Source organism: Gigantopelta aegis, chromosome 3, assembly GCF_016097555.1.
Source record: "Gigantopelta aegis isolate Gae_Host chromosome 3, Gae_host_genome, whole genome shotgun sequence".
NCBI classification, from domain to species: domain Eukaryota; kingdom Metazoa; phylum Mollusca; class Gastropoda; order Neomphalida; family Peltospiridae; genus Gigantopelta; species Gigantopelta aegis.
The window spans coordinates 43,931,424-43,953,093 of NC_054701.1; the positions used below are offsets into that span (position 1 = coordinate 43,931,424).

At 36.4% G+C, this 21,670-nt stretch overlaps 1 protein-coding gene across 6 annotated transcripts in view; it reads left to right on the plus strand.

The window, feature by feature from the left end:
* LOC121368092 overlaps positions 1 to 21,670 on the plus strand; it is a 132,700-nt gene that overhangs the window by 101,423 nt on the left and 9,607 nt on the right. For all 6 annotated transcript variants that reach the window (XM_041492645.1, XM_041492646.1, XM_041492648.1 and 3 more), the window contains 2 exons: positions 9,878 to 10,225; positions 19,424 to 19,518. In XM_041492645.1, coding sequence (XP_041348579.1) covers positions 9,878 to 10,225; positions 19,424 to 19,518 — 443 coding nt within the window. The remainder of the gene's footprint in view (positions 1 to 9,877; positions 10,226 to 19,423; positions 19,519 to 21,670) is intronic.

Sequence of the window (21,670 nt, forward strand, 5' to 3'; positions counted from 1 at the left end):
GGCATGGGATTTTTAATCCAGATACCGACTCCTCTGAGTGAGTACTCCACAAGGCTCAATGGATAGGTGTAGACCACTTGCACCAACCAGTGATCCATAACTGGTTCAACAAAGGCCATGGTTTGTGCTATCCTGCCTGTGGGAAGCGCAAATAAAAGATCCCTTGCTGCTAATTGGAAAGAGTAGCCCATGAAATGGCGACAGCGGGTTTCCTCTCAAAATCTGTGTCATCCTTAACCATATGTCTGACGCCATATAACCATAAATAAAAAAATTAGTTGAGTGTGTCATTAAATAAAACATTTCTTTCTTTATTGTGGTATAATTCTGTTGTTTTTTTGTTTTGTGTTTTTTTTTCAGTTTAAAAACAAAACAAGTTAGAGATAAAAATAGAAGAAAATCCTAATTATGGTGGGAAGAAAAGAACAAATGAGCCATTAAACATTTTGTTTTGAAGTTGATTTAACAGATATAAAAAATAAAAAATAAAAAAAAATATATATAGTCAGTTATTGAGTTATAGCAGCTGTGGTAACCTCTAATTTAAAATCTTTCAATTTCCAGTCTTAACACAGCAATAAATCACTTCTTTACTTTGATGAATGGGTGGGACATTAAGGTACCAGGCAGATTAGATGGGGGCAAAATTGTGACTGGGTTTTATCTAGCCCCAAGTTACCTAGTGCTTTTGTGACTCACCTTTCAATGTGCTTATCAAAGCATTTAAAAAATGTTAATGTAGTAAACCTATGTTAATATAAATAAACCTATGTTTATGAGGCGTTGTAAACTGGATTCTTATGGCAGGCAGCTGTTTGATACAGAATAGGTTTGACTTTTGACGACATGGTGTCACATCTCTTAATTTTGTCAAGTCAGCTCCCAGATCCCAGCGAGCTAGATTATGGTTAAAACCAGACAATTTTATTGGTATCAGATTTTTTTTTTTAATGTTCTACATCCTGAATAAACAGGAACCTGTCTGTTACTGAAATTGGATGGATAACATGCATCAAAATATTGGATTTTGAATCAGTTAACCTGCAAAAAAATTGGACTGCTGAAGACAGACTTGAAGTAAAGTTGATTATAAACACTGAATCCCTCCAGCTGAATATAAATACTGGATCCCTCACTAAAGTGGATCAAATTTAATGTTGAGGTCCCTAGGTGATCCAGGGGGCAGGACGTAGCCCAGTGGTTGGGTCTGGGATCGATCCCCGTCGGTGGGCCCATTGGGCTATTTCTCGTTCCAACCAGTGCACCACAACTTGTATATCAAAGGCTGTGGTATGAGAATCGATCCTAGACTGACTACACATCAAGCGATAGTTTTACCACTAGGCTACGTTCCATCCCTATTAAATATTAAAGATGTTAAAGATGAAACATGTCATATCCACATAGGCTACATCTTTCATCTTTGACAGCAGTGGATGGGTGTCGTTAAACATTGTTTCAAGTGGGCGGAATGTAGCCCAGTGGTAAAGCGCTCACTTGATGCGTGGTCAGTCTAGGATCGATCCCCGTCAGTGGGCCCATTGAGCTATTTCTCGTTCCAGCCAGTGCACCATGACTGGTATATCAAAGGCTGTGGTATATACTATCCTGTCTGTGGGATGGTGCATAGTGCTGCTGATCAAGAAGGGTAGCTCATGAAGTGGCGACAGTGGGTTTCCTTTCTCAATATCTGTGTGGTTTTTAACCATGTGTCTGACACCATATAACTGTAAATACAATGTGTTGAGTGCATCGTTAAAAACCCCATTTCATTCTTTCTTTTACTTTATTGTTTCAAGAGACCTTTCATGAACCAGTCATGTTACATTGGCTTAATGCATGGAAATTAACCAGCTGGTCCAACAAGAGGGATCAGTCATATGACACTTCACATCTCAAGTGATTGCACACTATCATTTCACTACACTGTTCTATACTTGAAAAACAATATTTTCTTTTACGACAACACTAGAGCACATTAATTAAAGGAGACCGGAACCAAACCATATATACAGCGTAATGAATTGTTTGCCGTCATAAACCACAACATGCAACTACCGCGCTCCCCATATTGACTAAGTTAAGCGTGCCAGTCTTGGTTGGGTTTTTGTTTTCGCCGATCTCCGATGTTTGCCGGAAACTGTCGACAATTGATGAGCTAGACCCGTGACGTCATCGATGAGAGGAAAACTGAAGAAACTACCAAGCAGCATGGACGAACTTAGCGATTCGAGTGACGAAGAATTGTGTCCAGCTTGTGCTAATGGCATCAAACCGTATCAGTTTGAACCACTTATCAGAGACTTTGTCCCTAATCCTGGAAATGTTGTCTTAGACGAAAATTCGGATGAATCAACTGCCGACGAAGACGAGGAAGCCACACGGTCATAGACTAGCATACATGCATTTTTTAAACATAATTTTTTATGACATTTTTAATGTAAACTGAAGCAAATGGACCTAATTAGATGAAAAGCACACAAAATTGAATAATATTTCATCATAAATCTTGTTTGTAAATATGACACGTCAGTGGATATTCCATAGGCCGATTTCGCAAATTTGCAAAAAGCGTCCCCTTCTCACCAAAGCAAGATATAATAATTTAACAAAAAACTTTGTTCTCTTAACTAGTTACACTCCAAGTTTTAATGTGTTTGGTTAAACCGTGTATTTTTTATTATTAAGAAAATGTGTTACCAGTCTGCCGAAACTGTCCACAGCTGGGGACAGAAACACAGAAATGTTGGAAAATATTATACTGTTGCCACATACTGACAATCACTTTACAACTAATATGTCTTATCGACAATATTATTATGTAGTCTTTGCATTTATTAATATAAAATACAACAGACCCGTAGGAACTGGGGAGGGGCGGGCCTAGGGGTTTGTTCTCCATCACACACTCTAGGATGAAAATGTATGTTTTAAGTTTTCACTACTTTGCATAAATAAAGATGATATAAAGATAAAAATCTAGTTTGTATCCCTCACTAGAGACTGTATTCCCCTTCCTCCTCATTCATGGAGGAAGAAGGAAGTCCTGATGAAAATATATTACAGGTAAAATATATTACAGGTAAAACAAAATAATATATGACGCTTATTCCATGTGGTAACTATTGTTAATTTTGCTTTAAATTGCTAGATGCCAAAAGTGATTAATTATATTATTTTATGGTAACAGTCGAAAATTAGACGACCAATTGTTTCAACCTCTGCCAAAGGTACCAGGTTTTCTACCAGAAAATAATTTGAGGGTACGTAATAAAACAGGCCCGTAAGAACTGGGGGGGGGGAACGGGTTCCCCCCACTTGTGAGCTTTTCTTTATGACATTAATTTTTGCCATTGTAACCAAAATCTGATGTAGAGTTTATACACGGTCCGTCAGTGACACCCCCCCCCAAGTCGTTGCTATGGGCCTGTAAAAACAAAATATATTCAAAGGAGTATATTCGGTGGTTATAGGTTTGAAATGTTTTTTTTATTGAACATTTTATTTCATGCACTTTTATAAAATTTTAAACAGCAATTATGTTACTATAATCTATCGAAAAAATAAAACATTATATATATATATATATATATATATATATATATATATATATATATATATATATATTAACTTCTGAATTTTTTAGTAAATACATGTAAGTTTACCCTCCGCACCCTCTGGCAGAAACCCAGGGTATTAAAATAATTATTTGGTGTAGAGTATTTTTAATATGACATACAGAAAGCATTGAAAAGTACAATTTTATTATGCTTTAATAATCGACATTATCTTTAAAACTAATTAACCATCATTCCTTCTGGCCACAGTACATATGTTGTTCCTGCCAAAGTGTTAGCATTTTAATTTTAATGACAACATACTGAACTGACTATAAACATTGTTAACCAACGTAATAATTCACGTACCGGCCTCGGTGGCGTCGTGGCAGGCCATCGGTCTACAGGCTGGTAGGTACTGGGTTCGGATCCCAGTCGAGGCATGGGATTTTAATCCAGATACCGACTCCAAACCCTGAGTGAGTGCTCCGCAAGGCTCAATGGGTAGGTGTAAACCACTTGCACCGACCAGTGATCCATAACTGGTTCAACAAAGGCCTTGGTTTGTGCTATCCTGCCTGTGGGAAGAGCAAATAAAAGATCCCTTGCTGCCAATCGGAAGAGTAGCCCATGTAATGGCGACAGCGGGTTTCCTCTCAAAATCTGTGTGGTCCTTAACCATATGTCTGACGCCATATAACCGTAAATAAAATGTGTTGAGTGCGTCGTTAAATAAAACATTTCTTTCTTTTTCTTTAATTCACGTTTTGAAGGTGTTTTGTTATAAGGTTAACAAACCAACTAGATACGTTAGTATGGAGTCGTTATGGGCTGTTGGTGAAAATTAATTTGGTAATTATAGGTAAATAAATGTGAAGTTTAAATATTCGAATGTGAACAAATTGCAATACCTTTATTTAATGTACATCTTAAGTACATACTTGTTTTAATTTTCACCATGTAAATGTACCATACATAACCTACTGTATTTAGTTGGTGTAAAGCCCGTTCGACGACAATAATGTGTCCATGTTTTAAAACAACTTTAGTTTTTTTGGAAATCGAAACCATGATGTTGGCCGTTTCATGGGATGCATTGCTGTTACTGTTGCAGTTAAACACTGTGCAGTTAACCATCATATAATTACGTCGACAATATATAATAACACTAATTATCTTGTAAATTAAATTTCCGATAAACCTGGAGACAAAAAAAAGAAAGAAAAGACGACTAAAAGGCACAACCAAAGAATCAACACATGTACCAGTATTGCTTGGTAACTCTCACCGATGACGTATTGCCTCGCTTTCGTTCAGATCAATGCATAATCCCGCCCACTTCTTTTTTTTCCCCAAACCTAAGAAGCGCAGCTGACCGGTGCCTCGCAGCAAGCTGGGCATTAGAGTAATGCGGTCTTTGACGCTAACTTAATCCATTACACACTACATGTCTTTTGGTGTCCGGTCTCCTTTAATTATTCATTAGTTATTGGATGTCAAACATTTGATAATTATGACACGGTCTTTAGACAAAACCTGCTATACTTTTCTATTAGCAGCAAGGAATCTTTTTATATGCACCATTCCCATAGCACATACCACTGCCTTTTTTTATACCAGTTATGGGGCATATTAGTTGGGACAAGGAAAAATAAACAACCAGTGGATTTGTAGAGGAGGTTTCATCTTATGAACCAAGACCAGCCTCTGTGGCGTCGTGGTTAAGCCATCAGACTATAGGCTGGTAGGTACAGGGTTCACAGCCTGATACCCAGAGCGAGTTTTAATGCCCAGGACAGCATGCTTGAAATATGAACCAAGCACCTCAGACAAGCACTCTACCGACTTAGCTAAATGTTAGTGGGTGGTTAGTGAGTAGTGAGTAGTGGTTAGTGGGTAGTGGTTAGTGGGTAGTAGTTAGTGGGTAGTAGTTAGTGAGTTGTTGTTAGTGGTTAGTAGTTAGTGGGTAGTTGTTAGTGGTTAGTAGTTAGTGGGTAGTTGTTAGTGGTTAGTAGTTAGTGAGTTGTTGTTAGTGGTTAGTAGTTAGTGAGTTGTTGTTAGTGGTAGTTGTTAGTGGTTAGTAGTTAGTGAGTTGTTGTTAGTGGTTAGTAGTTAGTGAGTTGTTGTTAGTGGGTAGTGAGAGAGAGAGAAGACCGTGTAGTGTCCTTACATCTACCCACTGAGTCATTAAACTCATTCTGGGTGGGAGCCGCTACCTGGATGCGAAACCAGTACCTACCAGCCTTAAAAAAAATATAATGTTTTTTTTATATAACGACACTTCTATAGCACATTGGTTTATTAACCATTGGTTCTTGGATGTCAAACATTTGGTAATTTTGACATTTAGTCTTAGAGAGGAAACCTGCTACATTTTTCCATTAGTAGCAAGGGTCTTTTATATGGGCCATCCCACAGACAGGATAGCACATACCACAGCCTTTGATATACTAGTTGTGTACCAGCGTTAAGTCTGATGGCTTAACCACTACACCACCGAAGCTGTTCTTTTTTCTTTTTCATTTTTTTTTTACATTCCTCCCAACCTTTGTGATGCATGATCTACCACCAAATAGTTTATGGCCACAAATCATCCTTAAGTACTTTGATTTATTCATGCACGTATGTTTAATATATAAGCCACGCGTCAGGTTAAAAAAACGTATCTATCAAAAACAATCCCAAGTGGCTGGATTAGATCATAATAAACATGTGTAGTACAAAGGAACAGAAAGGAATGTACACAACTCCTCAACACATTGTTTGATCAGTGGATAATTACATTGTAGGTGTCTAGCATATGTTGTTTTTCATTTTAACTTACTTTCGTGCTTATATCCAATTAAGGTTCAAGCTCACTGTCCTGGAGAAAATACCTCAGCTATCTGGGCTGTCTGTCCAGGACAGTGGATTAGTTGTTGGTGGTTAGTGAGAGAGAAGAGGGTGTTGTTACACCTACCCATTGAGTCGTTAAAACTCACTCTGTGTGGGAGCCGGTACCGGGCTGCGAACCCAGTACCTACCAGTCTTATGTCTGATTACTTAAGCATGACACCACCGAGTTTGATAGCATATGTTAGCTACCGTAGATCAAATGAGAAAATGAGAAAACAAGCCTGCTCCCACCACATAGGTTACTTCTTCCAAACAGCAGCAAATGACCTTTTAATTTCACTTTCCTACAAACAAGACAGCTTACACTGATTTTACCACACCCTTTGATATACCAAGCTGGCAGGATTTAGCTGCTGTGATTGGGTTATAGGGTTGAAACTCCTTGGTGGACCATTGGGGTTTTCTCTCATCCCAACCATTGGCCCATGACTGGTATATCAAAGGCTGTGGTATGTACTGTCCTATTTGTGGGAAAGTGCATATAAATGATGCCTTGCTACCAATGAAAAAAAATTTCCTTTGAAGACTTCGTGTCACAATTACGAAATGTTTGACATCCAATATATAATAACAGCCGATGATTAATTAATTAATTAAAGTTTAACTTTGATCTATCATTAGTGGATTATGTGGTCCACCAACTGGGATCGATCCTATAGCTCATTGCACACCACATAAGTGCTCTATTTTAAGAGATAAGCTGATCTGTATAAATCAAATAAAGTTATTCTGGAAATGAATTTAATAATTTTTCAAAACATCACCACTAAAAATTTGACCCTTATATTTTACTGTTTGTCTCATTTTTTTTATTTCTCAGAACATTTACCGTAATATATACACTGTGTGTTATGTCTTCATGTTACAATGGTTGTGTCCACACAATAAAATTTCGACGTTTAATTCGACTCACTGCCTGTGTGAACAAGTGGTAAGGGTTCGAACACTGTGTAATTTTATTAATATACATGAACATTGATTTATACTGAAGGTTAAGTACCCCACGAGCAACTGGTTTCAGTCATGATAAATTGACTTGCTGACAACTCGTAGAACTTGTTGCATGTAGGGGCAGCAGAGTTTAGTGTTGTGGAAAAGCACTTGCTTTAGGTGTCATGGGCTGTGAGATCAATACCCCTCAGAGGACAGTCCTAGGAAAGTTTTTAGCCCTTAGGAATATACATTTGTAATATAAAACATTATGGTCTGAATTTGCAAAGCCTGTTTATGTCTTATATACGTGTAGCTACATACATTTACAATACTTAAATACCTGCGTCTAAGATAAAAAGGCTATGTAAATTCTGCCGTATATTGATAAATATATGTAGAATTAACTTTGAATTATTTCAAATTTTGTTTAGTGATTGCAAGAAAAAAATAACTTGTTAGGAAGGAAGAAAATGTTTTATTTAACGATGCACTCAAACATTATATTTTACGGTTATATGGCATCAGACATATGGTTAAGGACCACAGATATTGAGAGAGGAAACCCACTGTCGCCACTTCATGAGCTACTCTTTTCGATTAGCAGCAAGGGATCTTTTATATGCACCATCCCACAGACAGGATGATACATACCACAGCCTTTGTTACACCAGCACTGGCTGGAACGAGAAATAGCCCGATGGGTCCAGTGACGAGAATCAATCCTAGACCAACCGCAAACTTGTTAGGCTATATAAGACATTATTTTATTAATGAATCCATATATATGGGCGATTGCACAGCTTAAGATGACCAGGGCTCTGTTCCATGAAAGAATCATAGCTAATGTTGTTTGTAATGACTTGCAGATTGGTATGGCTGGCACATGTATGCTTTATACAACCATCCCACAAAGCAGCCTTATGGTAATTGAAAATTCCCCTTAAATGATTAAAATCTTGTTTGCTCAGAATGTTAAAAATATGTTAAAATATACGATACTTTCTTGGGGTTTTTTGTTGTCTTTTCAACATTAGGACAAGAAATAGTTAAATATTTGTTATCTCAATTTCTGTTATCTCCTCAGATCAGTGCATCAGTGTTATTTTTATCTTGAACAACATAATCTCAAGCTTCTTTTTTCTTCTTTTTTTAATCTTCAGCATCATGATAATGACGATAACAGTAATTGTTAATTGACCTGATTTTCAGGATAATAATGATTAACAGTAACTGTTGCATGACCTGATTTTCAAGATAATGCCAATTAACAGTAATTATTAAATGACCTCATTTTCAAGATAATGACGATAACAGTAATTGTTAAATGACCTGATTTTCAAGATAATGACGATAACAGTAATTGTTAAATGACCTGATTTTCAATATAATGATGATAACAGTAATTGTTAAATGACCTGATTTTCAAGATAATGATGATAACAGTAATTGTTAAATGACCTGATTTTCAAGACAACGACGATAACAGTAATTGTTAAATGACCTGATTTTCAGGATAATGACGATTAACAGTAATTGTTAAATGACCTGATTTTCAAGATAATGACGATAACAGTAATTGTTAAATGACCTGATTTTCAAGATAACGACAAATAACAGTAATTGTTAAATGACCTGAGTTTCAAGATAATGACGATAACAGTAATTGTTAAATGACCTGATTTTCAAGATAACGACAATTAACAGTAATTGTTAAATGACCTGATTTTCAAGATAATGACAATTAACAGTAATTGTTAAATGACCTGATTTTCAAGATAACGACAATTAACAGTAATTGTTAAATGACCTGATTTTCAAGATAACGACGATAACAGTAATCGTTAAATGACCTGATTTTCAAGATAACGACGATAACAGTAATTGTTAAATGACCTGATTTTCAAGATAATGACAATTAACAGTAATTGTTAAATGACCTGATTTTCAAGATAACGACAATTAACAGTAATTGTTAAATGACCTGATTTTCAAGATAACGACGATAACAGTAATCGTTAAATGACCTGATTTTCAAGATAATGACAATTAACAATAATTGTTAAATGACCTGATTTTCAAGATAATGACAATTAACAGTAATTGTTAAATTACCTGATTTTCAAGATAACGACGATTAACAGTAACTGTTAAATGACCTGATTTTCAAGATAATGACGATAACAGTAATTGTTAAATGACCTGATTTTCAAGATAATGACAATAACAGTACTTGTTAAATGACCTGATTTTCAAGATAATGACAATAACAGTACTTGTTAAATGACCTGATTTTCAAGGTAATGACGATAATAGTAATTGTTAAATGACCTGATTTTCAAGATAATGACAAATAACAGTAATAGTTGAATGACCTGATTTTCAGGATAATAATGATTAACAGTAACTGTTGAATGACATGATTTTCAAGATAATCACGATTAACAATATCTCTTAAATAACCTGATTTAAAAATATATTTTATATTTTTGCAGAAGACTGCCGTGTGGCATGCCAGACTAAGAAAGCAGGAGCCACACAGTCGAAGCAGAAGACGCCGCGGCAGACGAAATCTCCGAATTCCTCCAAGATGAACGCATCGCAGAGAGTGAAACGCATCGGGCGGATCCGCCCTGCCGCGACCCACTCGCCCGTGCGGGAGCAGGACAACGAGGAAGACGACGAAGACAGGGAGAAGGACGTGCCGGTGGACCTCGCCGACCTGCCCTGGCACCATGCACAGCTGTACAGGCTCTATGGAGAGGAGGCCGACTATTTCATACACCCCAAGCTGGAGCCGAAGGGGAACAAACCCTTCAGCCCCAAACTGAAGGCCAGTATAGGTGAGTTACCTATTATTTCATACACCCCAAACTCGAACCGAATTCATCCCCAAACTGAAGGCCAGTATAGGTGAGCTACCAGTTATTTCATACACCCCAAACTCGAACCGAATTCATCCCCAAAGTGAAGGCCAGTATAGGTGAGCTACCAATTATTTCATACACCCCAAACTCGAACTGAATTCATCCACAAACTGAAGGCCAGTATAGGTGAGCTACCAATTATTTCATACACCCCAAACTCGAACTGAATTAATCCACAAACTGAAGGCCAGTATAGGTGAGCTACCAATTATTTCATACACCCCAATTTTGAAGCGAAGGGAAACAAATTGTTCAGCCCCAAACTGAAGGCCAGTATAGGTGAGCTACCGATTATTTCATACATTCCAAACTCGATCCGAATTCATCCCCAAACCGATGGTCAGTATAGGTGAGCTACTCAACACATCTTTTTTCATGGTTATATAGCACAGATAAATATTTACTTTTTCTCATGGTAACAAAACCAAAGAAAGAAATTGTTTTATTTAGTGATGTACTCAACACAATGGTTATATAGGACAGATATATGTTTACTTTTTCTCATGGTAACAAAACCAAAGAAAGAAATTGTTTTATTTAGTGATGTACTCAACACAATGGTTATATGGCACAGATAAATGTTTACTTTTTATCACAGTAACAAACAGAGAAAGAAATTGTTTTGTTTAATGATGTACTCAACACATTTTTTTCATGGTTATATTGCACGGATAAATGGTTAAGGACCACATAGATAATAGGGAAAATCTCTTCCCTTGCTGCCTTTCTCGGTCTCATTTGGATGTATTCCTTTATCTCAGAATATTATACATTTCATGACAGTATCACGATGTCTGAACTGAACTGAACTTTATTTACAAGTAGGCTGTCGTCTAGGGTATGAGGATATTTACACACATGTACAACAATCAATAGAATATATTAACTGTCAGCAGTTACTTGTCATCTGGACAAGTGCTGCTGCACTGAAATATTGGTGTTCAAAGAATCGAGCAGTATTTAAGTTGTCACTCTTTATTAGGCGAGGCGGGATTTAGCTCAGTTGGTTGAGTGCTCATCTGAGGTGCTTGCATCACAGGATCGAACCATTTCGGTGCACCCATTCAGCTGTTTGGGTTTTTTCTCGCTCCAACCAGAACACCACAACTGAACAAAGGCTGTGGTATGTGCTTTCCCGTTTGTGGGAAAGTGCATATAAAAGATCCTTTTCTGCGTAAGGAAAAATGTAGCGGGTTTCCTCTGATGACTACAAGTCGGATTTACTAAATGTTTGACATCCAACAGCCAATGATTAATTAATCTACTATGTGCTCCACTGGTGTCCTTAAACAAAACAAACTTCTTCTTCTTTATTAGGCAGCTTATCATTCACTCGATACTGGCCTCAGTGGTGTAGTGGTGTAGCTATCCGACTTAAAGCTGGTAGGTACTGGGTTCGCATTCTGGTACTGGTTCCCCCCATCCCCAAGACAGTGTTTCTGCCATAAAGATATTTTGGGGTATGGCGCCATGGAATTGAGTTTTTAGAATATTGTCAGAAAGACTTTCACATTACAATTCTTCCACATGACCAAAATATTCGGTTTAACGACTCAATGGATAGGTGTAAGGCCACTACACCAATTTCTTTCTCACTAATCACCAACAACTAACCACTAACTCACTGTCCTGGACAGACAGCTCAGATAGCTGAGGTGTGTGGCCAGGACAGTGTGTTTGAACCTTAATTGGCCATTAGCACGAAAATAAGTATAAACAAACAAACAAACATTTGCTTAATTGAAACAAACACATCTCAGTGTCTGATGAAAACATTATTGTTTTGTCAATGTATTATAATTTCCAGTTGACTGGTATGGTCAGGCAAGTTGTTTGAACCGTTTACTTGTTCTGCAACCAAAACTACTTGTCCCGGGCAAGCCTTAATGTAGAGCCCTGCATTATATTTCCTTGTCTTCCATTCTGAATAAAGTATGTAGAATAGAATAGAATAGATGTTTAATGATACCCTAGCACGAAAAATACATCGGCTATTCAGTCCTTGGTTTTTGAAAATTATAGGCGAGTGGAAAATCGCACACCTCAATACGCTAAGGCGAGTGAAAAAATCACTTTCCAAAATAAATAAAATAGGCAGTGTAGCTCCGATTGGATTTTGACTGGTACGTCTACAAAACTGTCTATTAAACCAGTATTTCCCGTTTTTTCAACAAAGAGAAATACCTGTTTAACGACTGCATGAAAACCACTGCCATGTTTTTAATTTTTAATGTTTTAATAAAAGGACCTTCCTGTCAGCTAAATGAACTATAAAAATTTGATTTTTGTGAACAATGGAAATAAAGATACCCATCTATTTTACTTGTGCCGTGTGTCGAGTGTAACGTGTGCTGTTTTTCACACTCGTTAGATTGAAATTACGTGCGTTGTACGAGTGCGATCGCACCTGCGCACCTTAAAAAGCAAAATCTGGCTATTGGGTGTCAAAATATAGTAAAGGCAAACAAAGTATGTAATAAAAATAAAGTTTCTGTTTAAAACCACAAAGTAAAATTCTCAAACTTTCATCATCCAATTGTTGACATCATCAGGTCAAAAACTAAATATAAAAAAAAGATTGTAACCTTTAAAACCAGAAGTAGAGTATAAAAAACAGTTCAACTAAAAAACTTTAAAGTTGAAAAAGTAATTGCATCACAAGATAAGCTGAATGGGAATTCTAACATATAAAAAAAAGAAAAAGAAAAAAGAAAGAAAAAGTTTCTAAATAACGCAAATGTCCTGGTCATGTCCATAATATTTTTTAACATCGTTCCAGCCACTCTTGGTCCTATACATTGCTATTGCATTTGAGTTACAGCCTAATTATCACAATCGACTTGGGCGTTTGACCGCGGACGCGTCCAGGACAGCTTAGTGCTAAGTCGCCACTGATTAAAACATTATTCTCGAATGAAGATGTGCAATCCCCTTGATTTTCAACTGCAGTAATATCCCATCTGCATTCTCCAATCAAGTCTGAATTTGTGTCATCGTTCCCTTATAATCCCGGCCTGATGTTAAGTCTTCATTTATCAGCCCAGTCAGCTCAGTGTCAGATCATCATAGGTCAAGAGCGGGTAACTCTGATGGTCATCACTGACCCAGGTCAGTACATACAGGACTACACGTATTGCTTAATACCTCATTAAAAAGAAAGAAAGAAGGAAAGAAAGAAGGAAAGAAAGAAAGAATTAAAAAAAATAGCCTCTATAATATAATCACCTCTCCGTTACTACATGTTTTGAATATTTTATTATGCGAGGATTATTTTATTGATTGTTGCTTGGGAACTTATGATTATTACACTCAAGTCGTGAACGCTTTATATTTGCAACTTGATCTTGTCATAAAAGGGTCTTTAAAAAATAATTTCTTTTAAAAAAAAAAATTGCAATAAATTTAGATTTTTTTATGATTTTCAGAATGATGTTGATAGGTGTGAGGGGTTATAAGTCCCATTCTGGTCCAACCAGAGGGGACGATAGGTTTTGTCTCTGTCCTTCCGTCTGTCTGTCTTTCCTATTGTCCAACATATTATTTTCACAGTGCCTCAAAGTATTGAGCTGTGTATAGCTTTATCATGTTCAGTTCCAGATCAAGTATGACTTTGATGGTGATTTACCCATTTTTGACAGAGTTATGGCCCTTGAACTTAAGAGATAAGAAAATTTGTTGGGCCCGGTTTAGCTGTATACTCTCCAAATTCTGGTATGTTTTTCCTATGACCAATGCATTAATTATCAAGATATATACCAAGAAATAATAAATAAATGCTTACCGGTACTGTATTTTTTTTTTTAGCAAGCATTATTCATAACAATAACTTTGATCTGTATCTGTTGTATTGTGGTCTTGTTTGTGAGATTAATTTTTTTATACATCAGTTTTAATATGCTTTATGCAGGCAAAATATCAATTAGGTCATGCAAAAAAAATTAACAGAAAATGCCCATGTGGTTAATATTAGCCTTATTAAAAAGGTATTTTTTTTTATTTAAAACCTTTTTTTTTTTTTTTTTAATATGCTTAGATCGTGCAAAAGAACTGTCAGTTAAGACATGCAAACACTAACAAAGGAATATAAAAATAGCCTTTGAAATCCCACACAAAAGATTTTATTTTCATGTCAGTTCAAGGGTTTAATATGCCCCATGCATGCAGGAGATATGTGAATTGAGACTTGTGATAATTAAACTAACAAAATCTTAGTAACCTATATAACTTTATTTGTTTCTTTGTCATCCCTTAATTTTCAGATTATTCACTATCCCATCATGGCTGGTACATCAAATTGTGTAGTGTGTTATGGGAAAGTGCATATAAAAGATCCCTTGCTGCTTTGGTTTTCCTCCCCTATTTTCTCTGTTTCTCTGTCTGTTCTCTGTGTGTGTGTGTGTGTGTGTGTGTGTGTGTGTGTGTTCTCTCTGTGTCTCTGTCTGTGTCTGTCTGTCTCCCTCCCTCCCTCCCTCCCTCTCTCCCTCCCTCTTTCTCTGTGTCTCTCTGTTTCTCTGTGTCTGTCTCTCTTTCTCTCTCTTCTCTCTCTCTCTCCCTCTCCCCTTCTCTCCCTCTCCCCTTCTCTCTCTCTCTCTCTCTCTCTCTCTCTCTCTCTCTCTCTCTCTCTCTCTCTCTCTCTCTCTCTCTCTCTCTCTCTTATTCTCTTTCTCGTTTATTCTTTTTCTTTCTCTGTCTGAATGTCAAAATAATCATAGGTTAGACATCAAATATCTATACATGTAGCTTAAAATGTGTCGCAATGTTAAGCAAATATTAATTTTCTTTCTTACCAACTTCACATAGTTTTAAAAAATCGAGTTGATTCTTCTTGCCGCATACCAACTAACAGGTAATAAACTTAAATGTGAATACTTGTTTTCCAGTTTTCCAGTTATAGTTTTGAAATAAAGTACATTTTGGCTGCAATGCAATTACATGTCTTACATTTGACATACATCATATTTAAATCACAAAAAAAAATCAAAAAAATCTGAACTTGTTATATGAAATTGGAAATGTTATGGAAAATATTGTAGCTCCTGTTTATTGATTTGATACTCATTTCAATTATCCCAGCTTGGGTTGACAATACGCTTGCCATACGATTATAAAATTTCATGCATTAAGTGGAGAACTAAAAAGCATCAATTCTGCTTCAGTTGAAAAGCGAGAGGCATGGGAATGCGTATTGATTCCATTGAACTCGATTTCCTCCAGTCATAATACAGTGTACTTGCTTGTGCAGCGATATTTCATCAGCTTATTTCTCTGTTAATTGTTTTCAAATTTTCTCTAACACATGAAGTCATAACTCTCTTTTATTAGCTGAGTAATGGGCTACTCGACAAGTTGCCAGCTTTAAAAAAAGAATTGAAAATCAGACTTTTATATTAGCCGGTAATATATAATATGTTATTATGGTAAAATGTTGGTCATATATATATACATATAAAGAGTTTAGGCGCAAAACGCGATATATCAATTTTTTTTCATTTTCAGTAAAAGTGATTTTTTTAATTAGCATATATCACGTTTTGATTAAAAAAACGGGATTTACCCAATACAAATTCATAAGGATCAGTCGTGTTTTGCAGCAAATCAGCGGGCCTACGATTAGCCCTTACTGACATACAATAATGGCTTTAACTAAAAAGAAGAAGAAAGAAAATGGTTTATATCACGTTTTGCGCCTGAAGTCTTCATATATTCATAGCAATCAGCATTGTGCTGGTGTATTAAGTAGATTGTAATTTTAACAACCATTATATTAATTGCATCTGCTGACTTTGATAATATATACTAGTATACCAAAAATAGAGAATAATAAAAGTGACTTTATAATAATTTTTAAATACCTATGGTTGCGTGCCATCTCCAGAATACTAAAATAATATACACTGACTCTAACAGTAAATTATCATACTAGTTAAATCAAATTACAGGAATTTACTGGCCACAAATATTTTATGACAACAAGTCCTGTTACATATCACGTCAGTGGCAGATGTTGTCCTAGTTAATGGGCTATTTAACTGTTGGGTGTATGTACTTCGACCTTTGACCCGGTGAGATACTATTTGGTATACCACTACCTACACTCCCTGTGTACAGAAAGAAAGTTTGTTCTGTTTAACAACACCAGTAGTGCACAATGATTTATTAATCATCGGCTATTGGATGTTAAACATTTGGTAATTTTTATTTTGTAGTCGTTAGAGGAAACCCAGTACCTTTTTTCTCTCTCTGTGTACATGTTTGATTGGGTCTGATGCCATATACTGGAACTGTAAACAAACATGTGTTCAGCACATCATTAAAAATTAAACAATTGTTTCTCTGTTCATTGATTGGGTCCCTCGTCTTAGATGACTGGAATTCCAATTTGTTACTCCAGCCGTTGTGCCATAGTGGAAAAGTTCATCGGTGTAAATATTGATTAGGTAATGTTTATACGATATGAAAATGGCTGGTTACCATAGCTAACTAACTGGTTTAAAAGAGACACACACAATCAAATCTGTATACAGCATTAAATAAAACATTTCTTTCTTTCTATTTTAATTGGATCCCTGGCCTCGGATGACTTCTAGTAAACTACTTCATCCACTGTGATATAGTGGATAAGTTCAGCGGTGTAAATATTGATTAGGTAATGTTTATACAGTATGAAAATGGCTGGTTACCATAGCTAACTAACTGGTTTAAAAGACACACACAATCAAATCTGTATAGAGCATTAAATAATTTTAATAAATCTTTCTTTCTATTTTAATTGGATCCCTGGCCACAGATGATTTCTAGTTAGCTAAAGTACTCCATCCTCTGTGCGATAGTGGAAAGGTTCAGCAGTGTAAATATTGATTAGATAATGTTTATACAGTTTGAAAATGGCTGGTTAGAATAGCTAAATAACTGGTTTAGAAAACACACACAGGCAAATCCGTATGCAGCAGTGTCCACAGCTTTTATCTATAAGCTTCTATATGACAGTGAATATAAGGAAAGTGTAAACCATTTTATGGACCAAAAGCTTTTATGCACTTCCATGGACGGACCGTTTTTGGAATCTCTGTCAATAAGAAAAGATGGTCGTGTTAAAAGTACTTGCTTAATGCATTTGTAATTTCTTTTGTGCGGGGCATGCGTGAAGTACACCGAAGACTGATAAATCAAATAAAGCGTTTGTATTTTGAAAACAGGGCCGTGATGTTGTCCAGTGGTTGGAGATGACGTACACGACGCTGTGCTAGAGTATAGCAGTAATAATATGGTGTACATCATCGGTTATGGTGTGCATGTCCGAGTTGTTTTAAAACAGGGTATTGATATTGTCCTGTGCTAGGGTATTGTATAGCTGTAATAATATGGTGTACATTCATTCATATTTCTCATATATCACCCTCTATCTATCATTCTCATTATCTTAATACACATGTATAAAAAAAACCTTTCCAATTTATCGTTAGGGCATGCATGTCCGGGTTATTTTAAAACAGGGTATTGATATTGTCTGGAGGCAAGAGCTGCCACCATTTTTATATAGGCAGTATGTGTATACATAACTGGCATATTGTTTCTGACTTGTATGTTGCGGGGGCGGGGTAGGATTTAACTTAGTCGGTTGAGCGCTAGCCGTAGGTGTTTGCATCGCAGGATCGAACCACCTCGGTGGATTCATTCAACTGATTGGGTTGTTTTTTCTCATTCCAACCAGTGCACCACAACTGGTCAAAGGCCATGATATGTGCTTTCCTGTCTGTGGGAAAGTACATATTAAAGATCCCTTGCTGCTAATGAAAAAATGTAGTGGGTTTCTTTTGATAATTACATGTCAGAATTACCAAATGTTTGACACCCAATAGCCAATGTATTTTTTGTGCTGGGGTGTCGTTAAACATTCATTCATTCATTCATTCAATAACCCATGATTAATTAATCAACGTACTCTAGTGGTGTCGTTCAACAAAACAAACTTTAACAAAGTTTTTGTATGTTCTGTTATTTTTAAATAGGGTCCAGAGGTTAGCAGTGTTTAATATTTAAAAATATAATTAACTAAATATGATTACCAAGTTCGTGAAAATTGTTTTGACAATTTGTACAAAGAATTGGCTGGTCTTGGACAAACAAAATGTAAACTAAAAAAAGTTATTAAACATTTGAATTTTTGTTGAATTTACTGTGAAATAAATCACCAAATTTAGCTTTAATTCATAATCAGCAAAGGGGGAAAACATGTCAGTTTAAACCTAAGGTTAGACATGAAGTTTAAAATTCTAGTGGTCAATATGCAGTGTTTCTGGTTTATATCTCATGATAATTTTTAAACACAAGTTATACTCAGGAAGGCTGAATACTTCGGGTTACTTGCTAGACTGGTTTTTGTGTCTGACAATAAATGAATGTGATAGAATAATATACAATGGAAACCAGACAATTTGAACACGCTACATGATTGTGACATTAGTGGTGGGTGATGGTCATTTTTGTTGACCTGTTCTTATTTGTTATTGCTCATCTCCCCTGATATTTCAAAATAAGAATGTGATATTGCCAATAATTAAGCCTACAAATAATGCTAATTGTCTTTTTTTCTGTTTTTTTTGTTGTTGTCTTTCCTATAGTTGTATTTCAATAAATTTTTTGGTTCTAAAGAATAACTCTCAATAAGACAAGTACAGCATTCGCTCGATGCACAGTCTGTGTGAGATCGATCACTGTCGGTGGCCCCATTGCACTATTTCTCGTTCCAGCCAGTGTACCACGACTGGCATATCAAAGGCCATGGTATGTACTATCCTGTCTGTGTGATGGTATATATAAAAGATCCCTTGCTGCTAATCGAAAAGAGTAGCCCTTGAAGTGGCGATAGCAGGTTTCTTCTCTCAGTATCTGTATGGTCCTTAACCATATGTCTGATGCCATATAACCATAAATAAAATGTGTCGAGTGTGTCAGTAAATAAAACATTTCTTTTGTAATTTTTACGTTCATGGAGAAATGAACAAATTGCATTGTTACGTCTGGACCAATGAGATGACATTATATTTTAATGAATGTAAGGGAAATTTAATTACATTAATTTAAATGTTAATTTTGTGTGTGTTTTATTTGCAGGTCATATTGGGGCCGCAGATCTGTGGGCAACGCTACGGTCAGAATCCATGGATAAACTGCTTCGAGAGGACTTGAGATTCCCACATGAACTCAAGGTATGGACACACGTACTGCCTGGTATCTGTGATTAACACACTAAGAGTTTAGACAGCTTTGAACTCTTTAACACCATACACATTTCTTATACTTTTAAGTCCAGACTCTTATGTTTGAGGGGGTGTAGCGGGGTCGCGGGGCAGGGGTGGGATGTAGCTTCAATGGTGGTGTGATGAGTCTCAGAATCTATTGCCCTTAGTCAGCATCTTTGTTTTCCTGTTCCAACCAGTTCCCCGTGACTGGTACATCAAAGTCTGTGTTAGGTATTGTCCTGTCTGTGGGAAAGTGCATATAAAAGATCCCTTTCTGCGTTATCATTACTCCCGCCTGTTACCTGCTATGGTTGGACTGCTGGTGCTCCCTTTCACCTGCCAGTGCAGGCGGTCCCTCCTTCACCCACCCCAACCCTTTCCTGTCCTGGACGGAAGAACTGGCTGAGACCGGTACTTGTCCCCAGGACAGGCGTGTGCTACAACAGCTTGCTCTGAATGTGCACGTTAAACAATTTCCCATTCCCATTCCATTTATCATTAGAAGAAGCCTATGATGGCAACAGGTTTCCTCTCTGTGTTTGTAGTGATCAAATGTCTAAATAACCATACATGTATATTTGTGGGTGGGTGGGGGGGGGGGGGGCTAAATTTTGTGACAGTTATAATTGTATTATATATTAATTTTCTCTTTTTTTGCGATCTCCTCCAAAACTCCCCAAAAGTTCCCTTGGCATTCCACCTCATGTCATTGCCCCCCCACCCCCCACCCACAAATGGATTTTCTTGATCCACTACATTTTTCCATTAGCAGCAAGTGATCTTTTACATACATTTTCCCACAGAAACGATGACCCTTGATATACCAGTCTACTGTATGTATAAAAACACAAATGTCAGTCACAAGCACAGAGAAGAAGCAAGTACATTAAAGAACACTTACAACGAACATGTTCAGAACGAACTACTGCGTGGAACGAACTGATCCTAAAGTCCCGTTTTATCTCCCTATATATTAATGACCAGCTTATGCAGATGTGTACAACACACTGCTGCTATTTCGAACTAACTATCATGGTCCCTTTCTGTTCGTTGTAAGAGTACTTTACTGTAATTATAATTATGACAACATCAATAAAAGTTAGACAAAGAACACAATAAAAGTTCCAAGTCACGCAGTGTGCGTAATGACAACACCTTAAAAGTTAAACTCAACTTAATTATGCTGTTTGCCACAGAATCTGTACTGACTAGACTCCAAACATTAAAAGTTAAATCGATTCTGTTTACTACAGTATCCTTGTTGATAACGATAAGCAATTTGCTTTTTATATCTTTTTTTCTTTTTTTTGTTAATGGCTGTTTCGTAAGAGGATATAACTTTAGCATCAGCATCTCTTCCATCGACTCTCTTTAATCCCAACACGACACATGCTCATGCATTAATCTGGGACGTGTCCATGCCAGACATCACTTAGTCTCATTTAGACATTTTGCCCAGCACTTATATTTTAAGTGGTGATCGTTTCAAGTAAATCACATGTGCTACAAAATATCTAAAGCATTAGTAGTGAAAGCTAGGGCTTTAAAACATTTTTTTTTTATGAGACCTGCTGATCCAGAAATTGTTATGGTACTCAGGTATACGGCGTGGGTGGAGATGGAGGTAGGTTGAAATATTTCACCCTTAGAATAAAACTAATTAAATTCCCGTTGCATTCATTATGAAAAACCGGCCTCGGTGGCGTCATGATTAGCCATCGGTATACCTTTCTTTCTTTCATTATGAAAAAATATCATCCCCATTGGTCCAGATATAGCAACGGGAGTTTGTACATTTATAGATAAACGTAAAAATAGTTTTGTCAGGGAACGTCATATCTGATGACATCATTTTATATGGGCAAGTTAATGTCTAATTGAGCGTTATTATTTATGGACCAAAAATAATTCAAAATAAAGTGTGAAATTTTATTATTATTATTAGCAAGTATGATTCAAATTTAATCATAAGTATTGTCTGTTATTTCTTTTACATTCATCTGGGTATATAAAAAAAGAATCATCCACAAACTTAGGTGAAAATGGCTTCACTGATATTCACACAGTTTGCAGATGATTTTGTTTGTTCATACCATGATGAACGTAAAAAATAAAAGAC